The sequence below is a fragment of the Grampus griseus genome (assembly GCF_964374135.1).
Source record: "Grampus griseus genome assembly, chromosome: 3".
NCBI classification, from domain to species: domain Eukaryota; kingdom Metazoa; phylum Chordata; class Mammalia; order Artiodactyla; family Delphinidae; genus Grampus; species Grampus griseus.
Window position 1 is genome coordinate 125,674,542 of NC_139019.1, and position 14,129 is coordinate 125,688,670.

The 14,129-nt window shown below is 56.7% G+C and overlaps 1 protein-coding gene across 3 annotated transcripts in view; it reads right to left on the reverse strand.

The window, feature by feature from the left end:
* Positions 1-1,071: 1,071 nt before the first annotated feature.
* The window catches only part of PDGFRB (platelet derived growth factor receptor beta), a gene marked incomplete at its 5' end in the record, with an annotated part of 38,459 nt that continues 25,401 nt past the window's right edge, over positions 1,072-14,129 (reverse strand). For all 3 annotated transcript variants that reach the window (XM_082652392.1, XM_082652394.1, XM_082652393.1), the window contains 13 exons: positions 1,072-3,102; positions 4,221-4,453; positions 5,555-5,660; positions 6,212-6,311; positions 6,749-6,860; positions 7,646-7,768; positions 8,011-8,129; positions 9,043-9,203; positions 10,265-10,424; positions 11,487-11,597; positions 11,965-12,069; positions 12,621-12,753; positions 13,653-13,747. In XM_082652392.1, the coding sequence (XP_082508518.1) occupies positions 2,925-3,102; positions 4,221-4,453; positions 5,555-5,660; positions 6,212-6,311; positions 6,749-6,860; positions 7,646-7,768; positions 8,011-8,129; positions 9,043-9,203; positions 10,265-10,424; positions 11,487-11,597; positions 11,965-12,069; positions 12,621-12,753; positions 13,653-13,747 (1,736 nt within the window). In that variant the 3' untranslated portion in view covers positions 1,072-2,924. The remainder of the gene's footprint in view (positions 3,103-4,220; positions 4,454-5,554; positions 5,661-6,211; positions 6,312-6,748; positions 6,861-7,645; positions 7,769-8,010; positions 8,130-9,042; positions 9,204-10,264; positions 10,425-11,486; positions 11,598-11,964; positions 12,070-12,620; positions 12,754-13,652; positions 13,748-14,129) is intronic.

Below are 14,129 nucleotides of genomic sequence, written 5' to 3' on the forward strand. Positions count from 1 at the left end.
TCTCCCCACTGGCAGCCACGGCCCCAGACTCCTGGAGGCAGTCCAGGGAGCCCTGTGGTTCCAAAACCAGGTGCCTGTCCCTAGGAACAAACTGAGAGGCCCCTTCCACAGTTCAGAGTGAGCAGGGAATGGCCAAGGTCACGTAGTGAGGTGTGACAGATCTCAACCTGAAAGCTGGTCCCACCTCAGGTGACCCCTCCCAAAGGGCTCAGGCGGGAGGGCCAGGAAGCCCCAGGCTGGGTCCAGGACCTGTGCACCCTGCCCTAGGCCCCTGGCAGCTCTATTGCCCTGGCTCCCTACTGCCGCCAGGTCTCCCAGGCCTGCGCTGGGCAGTGGAGCCGACGTCCAGTCCTGAGCCGGCCAGCAGACACCGAGATGCCTGGTTCGTGCCAGCCCCACGCCACCGAGCTGCTGCAGCCATGGGAGCCCGGCCCGCACTCCTCTCCCAGCCTGGCTAGACTTTACTCTCAGAGACCCAGCCGGGCCGCCTTTCCCACCCCCCACCCCCGACCGGCCTTGTCCTGGTGGCTCTCACCCCACGTCTTCCTCCCTTCCTCTTCCCCTATCTCCTTCACCCTCTCTCCTCATTCCTCCTGCTCTCTGGACCCCTTGGGTGCTCTGTCCATCTGCCCTGCTCCTACCTGAGACACGACCACTACTCACCGGGGCCTGGGATCTGGGCTTTAGCGGATGCCTCTCGATCTGGGCCCATGGGCAGAATGGAGGGAGGGGGCGGGGTGGCCTGGCTTAACAGCCAAAGCCAAAGCACATGGTGGGGCGGAGTGGGGCTGGCGGGGGAGCGCAGGCTCCCGACCCAGAGCCGGGCACTGCAGAGCCGGAAAAGCCTTCTCCTTTCACAACCTGGAAAACCAAAGCCTGAGGTCCAGGTCACCCGGCTACCGGCGAGGAGCTGGGGGGAGTGTGAAGACCTCCGTCTCACAGATGGAAGCAAGACTTGAGCTGAAGGGCCCTGTGCAGGGATCCTACAGCTGGGCGAGCCCGGCTGCCCTACCCCACTTTTGCCACCTTCCGGGCCCGGGGATCCAAACCTGCGAGACACCACGAGGTCTGTGGGTGAGAAGCACCAGGTTTAATATTAAAATCTTTCTTTAAAAAAAAAAGTACACAGAGAAGAAAAGTTGATGGCATACAAAATAGCACTTCTGTTGTATAAATGTGAGTTAATGTGAGTCCTAAAAATACTTGTAAACCTAGGTGATTACATCTTTGGTACCGTAGTGAGAACCCACGCCCTCTCCTTGACCAGGCTGCGGGGGTCCTGGGGCGGGGAGACGCCAACCAACACAAGGGGCTGGTGCCCAGAGGCGCTGACCTTCCCTCACCCTCCGTCCAGCCCTTCCCCTGCCAGCAGTCTCGGCCGCAGCCCTCACGCCCCAGTTCCCTCCAGTGCCAACTGGGCTGGCAGACACAGTGAGGTGAGCATCCCCGGGCAGACAAAGCCATGTTCTACGGTTCCTGCCTCAGGGTGGGGCAGCTGGCAGGTGGGAAGACACCCCCCAAAGTACCCACCTCTTGCGCCCCTTCCTCAGGTCCCCCATCCAAGGTTTCTTGTCCGTTCACTGTCCTCTAGGTCTGCGGCACAGACCTGGACAGCAGGTACGAGTGGTGGGCTGTGTCAGGTGGTCTGACTTGCCGTCTCGGCCTCCTTTGCCCAGAATAGCTCCAGAGGTCATGTGGGTGCTGAAAGGGGTCCCACGGTCTCCCCATGTCCCTGGGGCAGCTTCTGGGGGCTTTCCAGGACACTGGCTGTCGCTCAGAGTCAAGGCCTGGGCAGCTGGCCTTTGGGGACTTGCCAGGGGCCTGGGGGAGGGGCACAGCTCCTGAATGCCTGGAGTGTGCTGTGTAGCCTGGAACCTCCCCAGACCCCAACTAATCCAGGATAGAGGTTTGGAGGGTTTATCTTTGCTTCATCTGGGCAAGTGTGCAACCCCTGGAATATTCTAGAATGTTAGTGCTGGCAGGGCACCAGAAGTCAATGAGTCCAACCTGCTCATTTTTCAACAGGGAACAGAGGGCGAGGGATTCCTCCAAGGTCTCTTAGCGGGTCCAATGCCACACTGGTCCATACACGTGGACACCTCTTGCAGGCACGTCAACACACTCATCACAGACGTGGGGCCCATCTGGCCCTGGAGACTCTGGTGAGTGGAGTAAGACTGGCAGTGATGAGGAAAAAGACCCCTGGATCCATGGGGCCAGGAAGACACGGACACAGGCATGTTACGGGGAGGTGTACCCCGAGTGCCTGGGGCAGGGGCTACAGGCCAGGGTGTCCTGTCCTTGGCTCAGCCCCCAGCATTAATTAAGCTTGGAAGGCCCCAGACCAGCCTGGGCCTGGGAAAGCAAAGACTGGCATTGAGGGGAGGTGGCTTCTGGATGAGACAACACTGTCCAAGGCCAGGCCCTAGCTCAGCCAGGAGCCAGAGATGCTAGGGTCCCTTCCCCAGCTCTTGGGCAGGAAAAAGTGCAAGGAGAGAGCTGCAGCTCCTTGAGGGGCAGCTGGCTGAACAGAAAAAAAGTTAACCTACCACCTCATGAACCTTGAGCATCTCCTCAGGGATTCCAGCCTCCATATCTGTCAGCCAGGGTGAGAATCCCAGATGGTGGGTTGCCAAGCCCACTTTTCCCATCTTACAGATGGGGAAACTGAGTCCCCTGGGAGAAGCCTGGCTCAGAGTCACATGCGCTCTCCAGAGGCAGAGGACCGGTCATGGTCCCTACGGTTCTCTTACCTCCTAAGCCAGCCCCAGGGGTCGGGGTGTGATGTGCCAGGGGCAGAAGCTTTCCAGAGGGGACAGCTGATGGGAACAGCCTGGCTGCTGGGAGGCTGGGCCAGGCCAGGAGGCGCAGGGTGCTGGGAGGTAGAGGGGGAGCTTCGGGTAGGGCAGGGTGGGGGCTAGCCCCTACAGGAAGCTGTCCTCCGCCTCGGCCCGAGGCCCAGGGCAGCTGGAATCCGGCGGCCGCTTGGGTTCTGGCTCCACCTGGGACTCAGGCTGGGGCTCTGGCTCTGGTTCCTCTTGGGGTTCCAGGGGGCTGTCACAGGAGATGGTAGAGGAGGTGTTGACTTCATTCAGGGCGGAGCTAGAGGCGGAAGGCAAGTGAGTGAGAGGCTGGGAGGGAACCACAGTGAAATAATACCAGCCTTAACGTAGAGCTTTCTATCTATCCACCCTTGCAGCGTGCACCTTACACATTTTAACTCACTGAATCCTTGTAAAGACTATGCAAGGCAGGCGCTGTGAGGAAAGTGCAGCTCAGAGAGGTTACATCATTGCCTTGCATCACACAGCGGGTAAGTATAGGAGTTAGGACTTCAAAGCAGATCGAGTTGATTGCTCACCCGTCAGTGTCTCTCTCCTGCATGCCTGAATGTATAATGATCTCATTTAATCCCCACAACAACCTCCAAATAGAAGTATTCTTACTGTTTTCATTTTACAGTTAAGGAAACTGAGGTTCAGAGAGGCGAAGCAGCTTGTCTGAGGGCACCAACATTCACAGCCCAAGCTGTTCGAAACTCTGAGCTCAACTCCTCTATACATTGGCTACTTGGAGCCTTGGAATGTTTTGGGCGTGGGTTTGGCCACATGGGGAACATCTAGTCCAGGCAACAGCTGGCCCTCCTCCAAAGCCCTCCCCATACCGTAACATCACATCCCGAGGCAAAAGAAAAGCACGAATCTCCTCCCCAGTCTGAATTCTGGCCTGAACTTCTGTAGGTACCTCTGCCTCCCTGTGCCAGGCTCCCTGGGGTCCTCAGGGCATGGTGCTAAAGGACAGACCACAGGGCTGGTGATGCCCATAGAGTAATACATGGCGTGCTGGGGATGCGAATTAGATTTTCCTCTTTTCCTCCTTAGGGCTAGGACAGGGCCTAGAGAGGGGCCAGAGTAGATGGCCTGTGGAGGCTCCTTTAAAGAAACAGCTACCTTACCATATATCCCAGGCCACTTTCTCTTACCAGCCTGCCATTTCCACTCGAGGTCATCAAAGGTCAAATGAGTTCAATTCTCTCTTCTATTCACTGGCAGGAATAAGTACTCACCCTAGGTAACTTACTTCTAAGGCAAGCCTGATGGCATGAAGACACAGACAGATACACACACAAAGACACACACACAAAGACACACACACACACACACACACACACACACACGCTATGCATCCTACTGCTTTGGGCTGCAGGTCAGAATGGCTACCTGGCAAGGCTGGGGGAACCCTCCAGTGGTCCCTCATCAGCAACCTCGGGTTTGGGGTCAGGCAGGGGGATGATATAGTCGTTGTCACCCTCGTTGGGCTGCACAGCAGTGTAGAGGACGGAGCTGGTGTCCAGGGGGGATCGGAGGCCATTGAAGCCGGGCAAGCGGGCTTGGGACCGAAGGACGGCTGGGTGGTCGCTCCTCAGAAACTCCTCATCCACCTGCTGGTACTTCTGCTCGGCAGGGCAGGAAGAAGCCGAGACACAGGGAGGGTCAGACCAGAAATGCCTTTAGGGATCATCTAAGGGCAGGTTCTGACCCAGCCCCTCCCGCCTCATGTAAATAAAGCACCTGGTGCTCCGAGAGGAAGAATTGCCCAAAGCCCCACAGCTGAGCTGCTCTCCTACCCGGCCTCTCACCAGACAAGATGGGCTCAGGGTCACCCAGGGAGGGGACAGTGATCGGACTAGCACCCGCAACCCTAACTCTTCCCCCACTTCAGGGTAGACAGGCGCGGGCTCTCTGCCTGCCATGGCCTCCCTCGCTACTGAAGGGAGACAACTCCCTTCCAACTCACTGGAGCTGTAAACAGATGTGGTTGGGAGTGGGCTTAGGAATGGACTGAGGGAAAGGGCTGTGTCTGGGCCAAAGGACAAGTGCATCCCCCTCACTGTAGCTTCGTAGTTGGGCAGCGAGGGTTTTAAGGCCCTGCTGGCTCCGTAAGCCTTGTATGAGCCCGCCACAGGGTCCAAGTGGTCAGGCCCTCAGCAGTCATCTCGCCTGGGGTTGTTCAAACTTGTGACGGAGGCCCAGGACTTGGTCTGGGTGCAAAGGCATGAGGAAGGATGCAGGATGAAGGGGGCTGTAGGCTTCCTGCCCCCACTTTAAATTAATCAGCTTCCACATAGGATTTCACTTTTAAAAACTCTATGCTGCTAAAAGAAACTACACTCACAGCTCCAGCCCATCCCTTATTAGTACCAACAGGGAAACTGAGGCCCAGAGAGGGGAAAGGATGGTCCCCCAAATACCAGCATGTCACACAGAGCCTTGTACCCTGTGTCTACTTCTGGACCAGAACTCTCCGTTCCCCACCCCAACCCTGCCTCAACGTACCTTTTTTTTTTTTTTTTGCGGTACGCGGGCCTCTCACTGTTGTGGCCTCTCCCGTTGCGGAGCACAGGCTCCGGATGCACAGGCTCAGAGGCCACGGCTCACGGGCCCAGCCGCTCCACGGCATGTGGGATCTTCCCGGAGCGGGGCACGAACCCATGTCCCCTGCGTCGGCAGGCGGACTCTCAACCACCGCGCCACCAGGGAAGCCCTCAACGTACCTTTTTGTAACCCTCGCCCAGCAGTCTCTCGAGAAGCAGCACCAGCTGGGAGAAGGGGGGCCGAATCTCAAACTTCTCTTCCCAGCACTTCTGCATGATCTCATAGCTGGGGAGAGGGGCAGAGGGGTCAGGGTCTCTGGCTCAGGGTCTGCCACCTCCCAGAACAAGGGGAGTAATGAAGAGTTTGGAGGGGAGGGGTTTTTTCCATTACTGTACCTGCATGTTCCCTTGGGAAGCCCTCCCACCATCCTCAGTTCAGTGGTCCCATGGGATTGATCACACCTTGGTGAGCACATGACATGGGCATGGCCAGTAGGCATTTTTATCCCCTTAGCTCAGTGGCTGGTTTTCTGGATGGGGAGGTGACCCCAGCTGAGCCCTTGACAGTCACCTCTGGACCTTTCACTGGAACTATGGTGAAAACAGCTAGGACGTAGCCATTTGGACGGTGCCAACCTGAGAGTGAGGCTGACGCGGAGGACAGCAGAGCCCCGCGGTAGGATGAGAGAGTGTGGATGATGTCTTATGAACAACAGGATCCAGCTATACCTACATTTGTCTACATCTCTGAACTAATAAATCTATTTTCGGCTTAAGCTGGTAAAGTTGGATATCTACTGTTTGCACCCAAAGTATCTTCCCAAGCGCTCCACTCACATCTCGTCAGAGGCGTGGGCAGGCTGGGCCATGCGGTAGCCCCGCTTGATGGCATTGTAGAACTGCTCGTTCATGGGCAGCTCTGGGTACGGGGTGCCACCTGTTAGGGAGCAGAGACAAGAAACACAGGCTCAGGTGTGTCGGAACAGTGGCAAGAATCTTCTTCCGTGGGACAGGGAGAGGCACACCAACCCCGGCGTCGGTGAGGGTGCAGTGGCCTTGGCATTGGGAAATGTGGGCTCCCTCATAGGCTCTGGACAGAGACTGCATGCCTCCCCAGAATCAGAGAACCAGAGAATGCCGGAGCCAAGCAGGCTTTTTGATGTCACTGTCCAGATTCATCTCTACTGAGATGGGGAGGTAAAGAGATCCAGAGAGGGCAAGAGACTTGCCAAGGTCACACAGTAACAAGAAAGCGGCAGAGCTTCTGAGCCCTGTCCCAGAGGCCGTCCCACAGCCCCACCAGGATGAAGGTGTGAGCGGTCAGGGCGGACGCTGCGCCGTGAGGCTGAGGACTGGAGGAAGAAGGAAGCGTACCCAGGGTGAAGATCTCCCAGAGCAGGATCCCGAAGGACCACACGTCGCTCAGGGTGGTGTAGAGGCTGTTGAAGATGCTCTCGGGGGCCATCCACTTCAGAGGCAGGAAGGTCTGCGGGAGGGCGGAGGCTGCTGAGTACAAGGAGGGGCCGGGCCCCACTCTGCACCTGGGAGCCGGGAGGAAGCCTGGCAGTTCCCACCCCCAGCTCTTTCTCACTTCTCGGTCCCTGAGGGCCCATCTCTGCTGGTGCACGGTTCCCACGCCCATCCCACTGCTGGTCAGAGGATCAGGAGGCTGAGTTTCTTTTCGCACAAGCTGGGGACATGGTAACCCCTGTCCATGAGGGAGAGCCCCAGGGTCTGAGGCTCCTCATGGAACAGGCTCCCCTTCTTGACCCTAGGAAAGGCCCTGCTGTGGGGAGGAAGAGATGTGCCAAGGTGTCACCCAGCTCTCATCCTAGCTGCCTTAGATCTCTGGGCAGATTCCTACGCGGGAAGTGCGGACATGAGTGGGAGGCAGGATGGTCACCTTTGAACCAAATACTGCCTGCCATCTACTCATCTGTCTTAGCCTGTCACCTGGGCTTCTTTCTCTGTTCACCATCGCTGCTGGGACAGCACATTTGGCCTGTTGCCCCTTCAACCTCCCCAGGACTCTTTACAGCTGGTCCCTTGCCCCCTGCCACAACCAGCAAATCTGAGCCCCCGGCCTACCCCACGGGCCTCGGCGTCTCACCCCCGCCCCATGCACAGCTAGTGGCTCCCCTTCCCATCCCTGCACACAGGGATAGGCAGGCAGAGCCCATCGCCACTGGGAAGGTCAGGCCACGAGAACCCTGTCCTGATCTCCCATGAGCCACAGCCACGCGAACCATGAGGACGGGGAAAGGCACTCACACTGCCTTTGGAGATGTAGTTCGAATCCCGCATGATGTCACGAGCCAGGCCAAAGTCGCAGATCTTGACCAGTTTGCCCTCACAAATGAGCACATTCCTGGCTGCCAGATCTCGGTGGACGCACTGGGGAGGGAGGAGACGGGAGCTGAGACCGTGGGGGGCAATTCTGGGGAAAGACTCTCCGTGTCAGGGGCTTTGGGAAATATGCATCGCTGCTCAGGTGTGAGGGGCCACCAGGTGTGAGGGCATTTGCCGTCCTCACCCGCCAGAGGGCTGCCGTACGGGGCCATGTACTGGGAGCACCCTGGCTGGCTGGGTGACCCACCTCCCCAGGACCCCACTGTGCTCACTGTGACCACACATACATTCTTGGAGGCCAGGAACTCCATGCCATTGGCCACCTGGTAGCTGAAGCCCACAAGATCCGTGTAGCTAAGTACTGGGGACTCGTTGATTAAAGTCACCCGGCAGGTCCTCTCAGGAGCTAGGGAAGAGCAGAAGGACACCCACTGTCTTGTGTCTCCCTGGGGCTAGAGAACTCCTGGCCTTTGGCTCGTGGAGGCTGAATGTCCCAGAGAGAAGACTCCTGATCCTCTAAGCCTCCCACAAAAGGAAAACAATTTCCAAATATCTAACTTAAATTCTCCTTCTTTATCAGAGCCCTCATTGGCCAGAAAAACTTTTGGCTTTAGCCCTGGGCCACCTTTGCTCAGCCTGGCCTGCCTGCTCTTTAGGGACTCTAGATCAGCCTGGCACCTGTAGACCACTCTTCCCCAAGGCCCCAGCAGGTCAGGCACCCCTGTGCCCACCCTAGCTCCTCCCCTCCCTGTGGACTGTGTACACATCTCTGGACCCAGAAACAGGGGGTTCATATTGGGGTTCCACCACACAGCAGCTTTGGGCAGGTGGCTAGCCTCAGTTTCTGCATCTATGAAATGGGCACAAGGTCACCTTCCTAGCAGGGTTGTTGCCAGGCTGGGCAGAGGAAAGGTTTCGAAAAGAATGTATGACTACATGGGACTTCCCTGGTGGCGCACTGGTTAAGAATCTGCCTGCCAATGCAGGGGACACGGGTTCGATCCCTGGTCCGGGAAGATCCCACATGCCGCAGAGCAACTAAGCTCGTGCGCCACAACTAGTGAGCCTGCGCTCTAGAGCCCATGAGCCACAGCTACTGAAGCCCGCGCGCCTAGAGCCCGTGCTCCACAACAAGAGAAGCCGCCGCAATGAGAAGCAGCCTGCGCACCGCAACGAAGAGTAGCCCCCACTCGACGCGACTAGAGAAAGCCCGTGCGCAGCAACGATGACCCAATGCAGCCAAAAATTTTTAAAAAATTAAAATTAAAAAAAAAAAGAATGCATGACTACATAGGTGTGAGGACCCTGTGCGCACCCACCGGAGGGGACGTAGTTATCATAAGGAGCCATGTAGTTGGAGGACTCGATGTCTGCGTATTTGACGTCCCCTTTCATGTCCAGCATGGGCACGTAGTCCACTGACTCATCTTTGCTCATGTCCATGTAGCCACCATCGCTCTCCCCAGGCAGGGACACATGGCTGGGGGCAGAGGAGCGTTACAAAAGGAGAAGCACAGGCTCTTCCCTCTCTTCCCCTTCCTGCAAGGCCCCATCACTCATGCATTTCTTCTCTCCCTCACTCTTGCATGCCCACACAGTCTGTCACAATATGAATGACCATGTAGTGAGCACTTCCAGCCAACCTCAGACCCACGCTGAGCTGGACACTGGGTCTGCCAAGATGACCTAGGACCCCGGGTGTGTCCTCAGAGAATTTACGTCCAGGGGTGATTCCAGCAACCCAGGACCAGGGTCACAGGAAGGGCCTGTACCCAAGTGCCTTCCTGTGGCCACTACAGCACCGTCCAGCCACGATGCCCTGCAAGTGGGCAATGAATCGCCTTAATGCCTCTGCCTGCAGCAGCAGCTCCCCCGAGAGCTGAGGGACTATGTACACACGTGTCTCTAGGGTTAGAGAAAAGACTGGAAGGAAATCAATCAAAATATTGGGGAGGACACGGGTGAGTTTTAATGTCTTCTAATGCTATTCCGAACTTACTCTTGCCTCTGCAATAAACATGTGTAGCTTTTGTAATTAGCAAAAGAACAAAGAAATGTTATTTTTGGAAAAGAAAAAGAAGAAAGGGGATGAGCTGCCCTGGAGGCACTGGAGAGACTGGTGTGGGGAGGAGGGGGGAGGCTGTGGTGAGGCAGGAGTAGAGTGTGGAGCACTACAGAGGGGGTCATCCTGGGACAGGAGGGCCCCAGGTGCCCCCTGTCGACAGGAGATGAGATGGGGTGGGGTGAGGGGTCAAGGGGGTCACCCCCTCTGAGCCTCCAGAGTGCTCAGCGCAGGGCCTGGCACACCACGGCAGTCAGCAGGTGGTAGCCGATGCCACCATCATCACCACCGTCATTGTTTTGCCCACCTCTGGGGTGGCCAGGGGCCAGGTCTTGAGCTGGCTGGTGAAACAAGTGAAACCTGGTTCCAGGAGTGGCTCTGCCCGCCCTCACCTCAGCTTTCTGTCCTGGACAAGGAAGGAGTGAGCAGGCACTCCTCAGGGCTCCCCACAGATTCAGGTCCCGCCCTCCCTCCAGTACCTGGGCAGCCGGAGCCCAACGGGCAGGGCGTTGCTGTAGAGCTCAGCGCTGGGCGGGCGGCGCTTGTTGGAGCAGCGCTGCAGAAAGGTGTGCTTGTTGCGGTGCAGGTAGTCCACCAGGTCGCCGTAGCGGCAGTACTCGGTGATGATGAAGATGGGCCCTGCGGAGGGACAGGCTCAGGGACGGTCCCGGGGCGGGGGGGGCGGTCTTCCCATCAGAGCCATGAGGCTAATGACGGGTTGCACGTGGGTCAGCAAAGAGGCTTAGGTGCCAGGCAAACCTGGACTTTCCTGACCGTGAGCAAGGCACTTAGTTTCCCTGAGCTTTACTTTCCCCATCTATTAAATGGGGCTAGTAATATACCCACCCCAAAGGGCTGCATTGAGTATTCATGAGACAATGCCTTTGTCAGCTCAGCTCAATGCCTGGCAAGTAGCAAGCACAGGGTTAGCTGTTATTGATAAAGCTGATTCTGGAGCCCAGGATACAAAATAAACAAAGGTAACTCTTTATTACCAGGTTACTGTTTAAATTCAAACACGATACATTGACTTAAAGTCAATCAGTGACAGCTTAAACATACTGGTGGAATCAAAAATTTTGAAATGTGTGATCACTGCAGACATAAGTTGGCCTACGTACACAGCGTACTTCTGTATTCTGTTTTTGTTGCACAATACCAAGGAAAATCCCAAATCTCACAATAAGAAGCTGCAAATAGTGCTAACATTTTTTTTTGGCGGCCTAACTTGTAATCAGAGCTTCAAATAAACACATTTGGCTGGAGAGACCTTATTCTATGATCCGAGTGACAGCAGCTCACAGTGAGCAAGCTAGTTGGTGGGCTCCAGAGGTGGGGCTATAACTCATTTCAGTGTCACAGGAGCTGTCACTTTTGATAGCTTTTAAAAGGTATTGTAAACAAATAAATAAGTAAAAATAAAATAAAATGTATCGTGAACATTTTTTCAGTGTCAGAGAACCCCTTGATTTGGAAGCCGCTAGGACTGGTGAACTAAAGAGTCCATTGGTCTTGAAGGTGATGTGATTTGGTGACTTGCTAAATCCCACACCCATCTGCCTCTGTGAAGTGAGGGCACCAGACAGGGTGGGCACGGACCCTCCAGCTGCAGTGTCCTGTCCGTAAACTGAGGAGGGGGCGGGGAGGGGCCAGGCTTTGGCCACTGGCACTTCCCCAGAATCCTCTAGGGGTGGGCTGTACCTCCTTTAGTGCAGGCCCCCAGCAGGTTGACCACATTCAGGTGGGGCCCGAGGTGACTCATGATCTTCAGCTCCGACATGAGAGCTTGCTTCTCGCTGCTGCGGGCTGTGGCTGAGGGAGAGAGGGGGCCCTCAGGCTTGGTCCAGTCACTGAGGCCCCGCAGACGCCCCACTGGAGCCTATTCTGGCTCTTCTGTCCCAGGCTGTGCTGTAAGACCCAGGTGGCTGAGGGAGATGAGGACCCGTGCACAGAAGAGGAAAGAGGATGGGAGGAAGATGGAGGAGGAGAGGAGGCTCCCGGAGGAGGGGGCAGGGTGAGAAAGCCTCTTTCCCAAAGCAGAATCAGGAGTGCTGCTGGCTCTGGTGTGAGTGCACTTCCTGTGCCCGGAGAATCAGCATGAGGCCTGCTCTGGGAATGCCTGAATGTGCGGGGAGGGGGCAGCGGAGAGGTAAGGGAGGGGTGGGCTCCCAGGACTCACATTTCAGCATCTTGACGGCCACTTTCATGGTAGCCTGCGAATGGCTCAGGCCGTGAGCCGTGGCCTCCACCACCTGCCCAAAGGCCCCGGAGCCCAGGGTGCGTCCTGGGGAAGAGATGATCTCTCAGCTCCTGGCGCACTAGGAAGCTGCACCCCCCTACACTCTCTGAGGTCAAGCTAGACATCCCTGAAGCCACCCTGGACTTAAGGTGTTTCTCCGACGGACCCTCCTAAAATCACAGCGCTTCGCAGACCATCCTGCTCTCGCCTAAGTCCTGCCTGCTTTCTGGCCCCTCTTTAGTCCCTGGAGGCCTTCTTCTCCCCACAGAGGGGAGCACAGCTCCTCCACGCTCTCTCAGCCTCTCCAGCTAGACTAAGCGCAGGCCTGGCACTCAGCCTGCCCTCGACTAATACTGCCTCTCTCGCCATGAAGGGGTCTCATCTCACACCATCATTGGATCACAGGACCTCAACGTTGGACGGTCCCTGGGGGGTCATCTTGCCGCCACTGTACAGAGGGTGGGGCCCTAGGGCCAGAGAAGGCAAGACGTCAGCACTAGGTCTCAAAGCTAATCATGGCAAGGCTGTGCTCAGACATCAGTGTTCCCACCCGCCTCAAGTCCCCAGACTGCCACTTGAGGCCTCCCTGGGCTGACCAAGCACAAGCTGGTCCCGCGGCAGCTCCCAGGTGGAGTCGTAAGGCAGCTGCATAGGGTCCACGTAGATGTATTCATGGCCATCAGAGCTCACAGATTCAATCACTTTCCATCGGATCTCATAGCGTGGCTTCTGCAGGACCAAGACGAGGGATGGATCATCAGAGGGGGACCACTAGGTCCAGCTCCTTATGAAACAGATGGGGCAGGAAAACCTGAAGCCCAGAAAGGATTAGGGGCATATCTGAAGCCATACAGCAAGTTATCAATAAAGCCAAGGCCTTCATGGGCTCCACGGAACAGATGTCAGGGGGAGGTGCTGAGGAACAGCTGACAGCTGAGGGGCAGGCTCATCAGAACCTCCGCACCAGCTTCTCCCAGAGCCTGGGCCGCTCCTCAGATGGGAAGATGGGAGCAGGCAGCCCTGGAAGGTAACACAAGGCAGAGACATTCTACTGGGTGTGGATGGCCCCTCCCCACGCTGGATCAGTCACAGTGGGAATCTCAGAAAGATATAAACTTAGGGTGTTGAAATCACAGGATGTTGGAGTCACAGGATTGGAATCTGAGAATGATAGAATCATGGGGCGCTGCAATCCTATGGTGGAATCACGGAACGGTGAAATCTCAGAACAGTCCATTGAAATGACAGATTTAAAGGATGAGAATGCCTTTCAGTAGAAGCCTGGGAGTCTCTGTGGGTCAGAGTTGGAAGAATGCTGGAGCCCGTGCAGTCCACCCTGAAGGTCCCATGCCCCGTGGTTGCGATGGGCAGGGATGATGCCTGAGCAGGACTCTGGATGGAAAGTGGGGTGCACAGCACAGACAGGGCACCCTGGATGGCCTGGACCAGGCCCACGTTGCCCAGGCTGCTGGGGTTGAAAGCAGCTCAAACACGCAGCATCACTTCACACCTGAGCTCCACGCTGGGCCCCGACCATGGCCCGATCCTCCAGCAATAGGGGATTGCGGGGGGGTCCATGCAAAGAATGGTGTGCCAGTCTGCACCCATCAGGCAAGGGTGGGGCTTACCTTCTGCCAGAGCATGATGAGGATGATGAGAGAGATGATCGTGAGCACCACCAAGGCCAGGATTGCCGAGATCACCACCACCTTGAAGGGTAAGGCTGGAAGCAGAGACAGGAGCTGCTTATGAGCAGACAGGGCGTTTGGCAGCTCCCCTCCCTTCAGTCCACCCCTGGTACCACAAATCGCTCTCTGCCCAACCTGCCCCATCCCCCTTTGGCCTACGATGTCAGACCCTTAGCCTCTCCCCTCTGGGCCACATCTCCAGCCCCTTGCATAAATACCCCATGCCCTTCAGTAACTACCCCTGGATCACTACTGGCCGCCAAATCCCTTCAGCCCTTGCCAGGGTCAGTCTGGCCTGTCTGCCGTAGCTCCAGATGGGATGCAAGCTCCTGACAGCTGGGCTGTGGTTCACCTCTCCTCTGAATCCACGCCCTCATTGGGGCTGTCACTGCTAGGACAGAGCCTGACTGAGAGGCC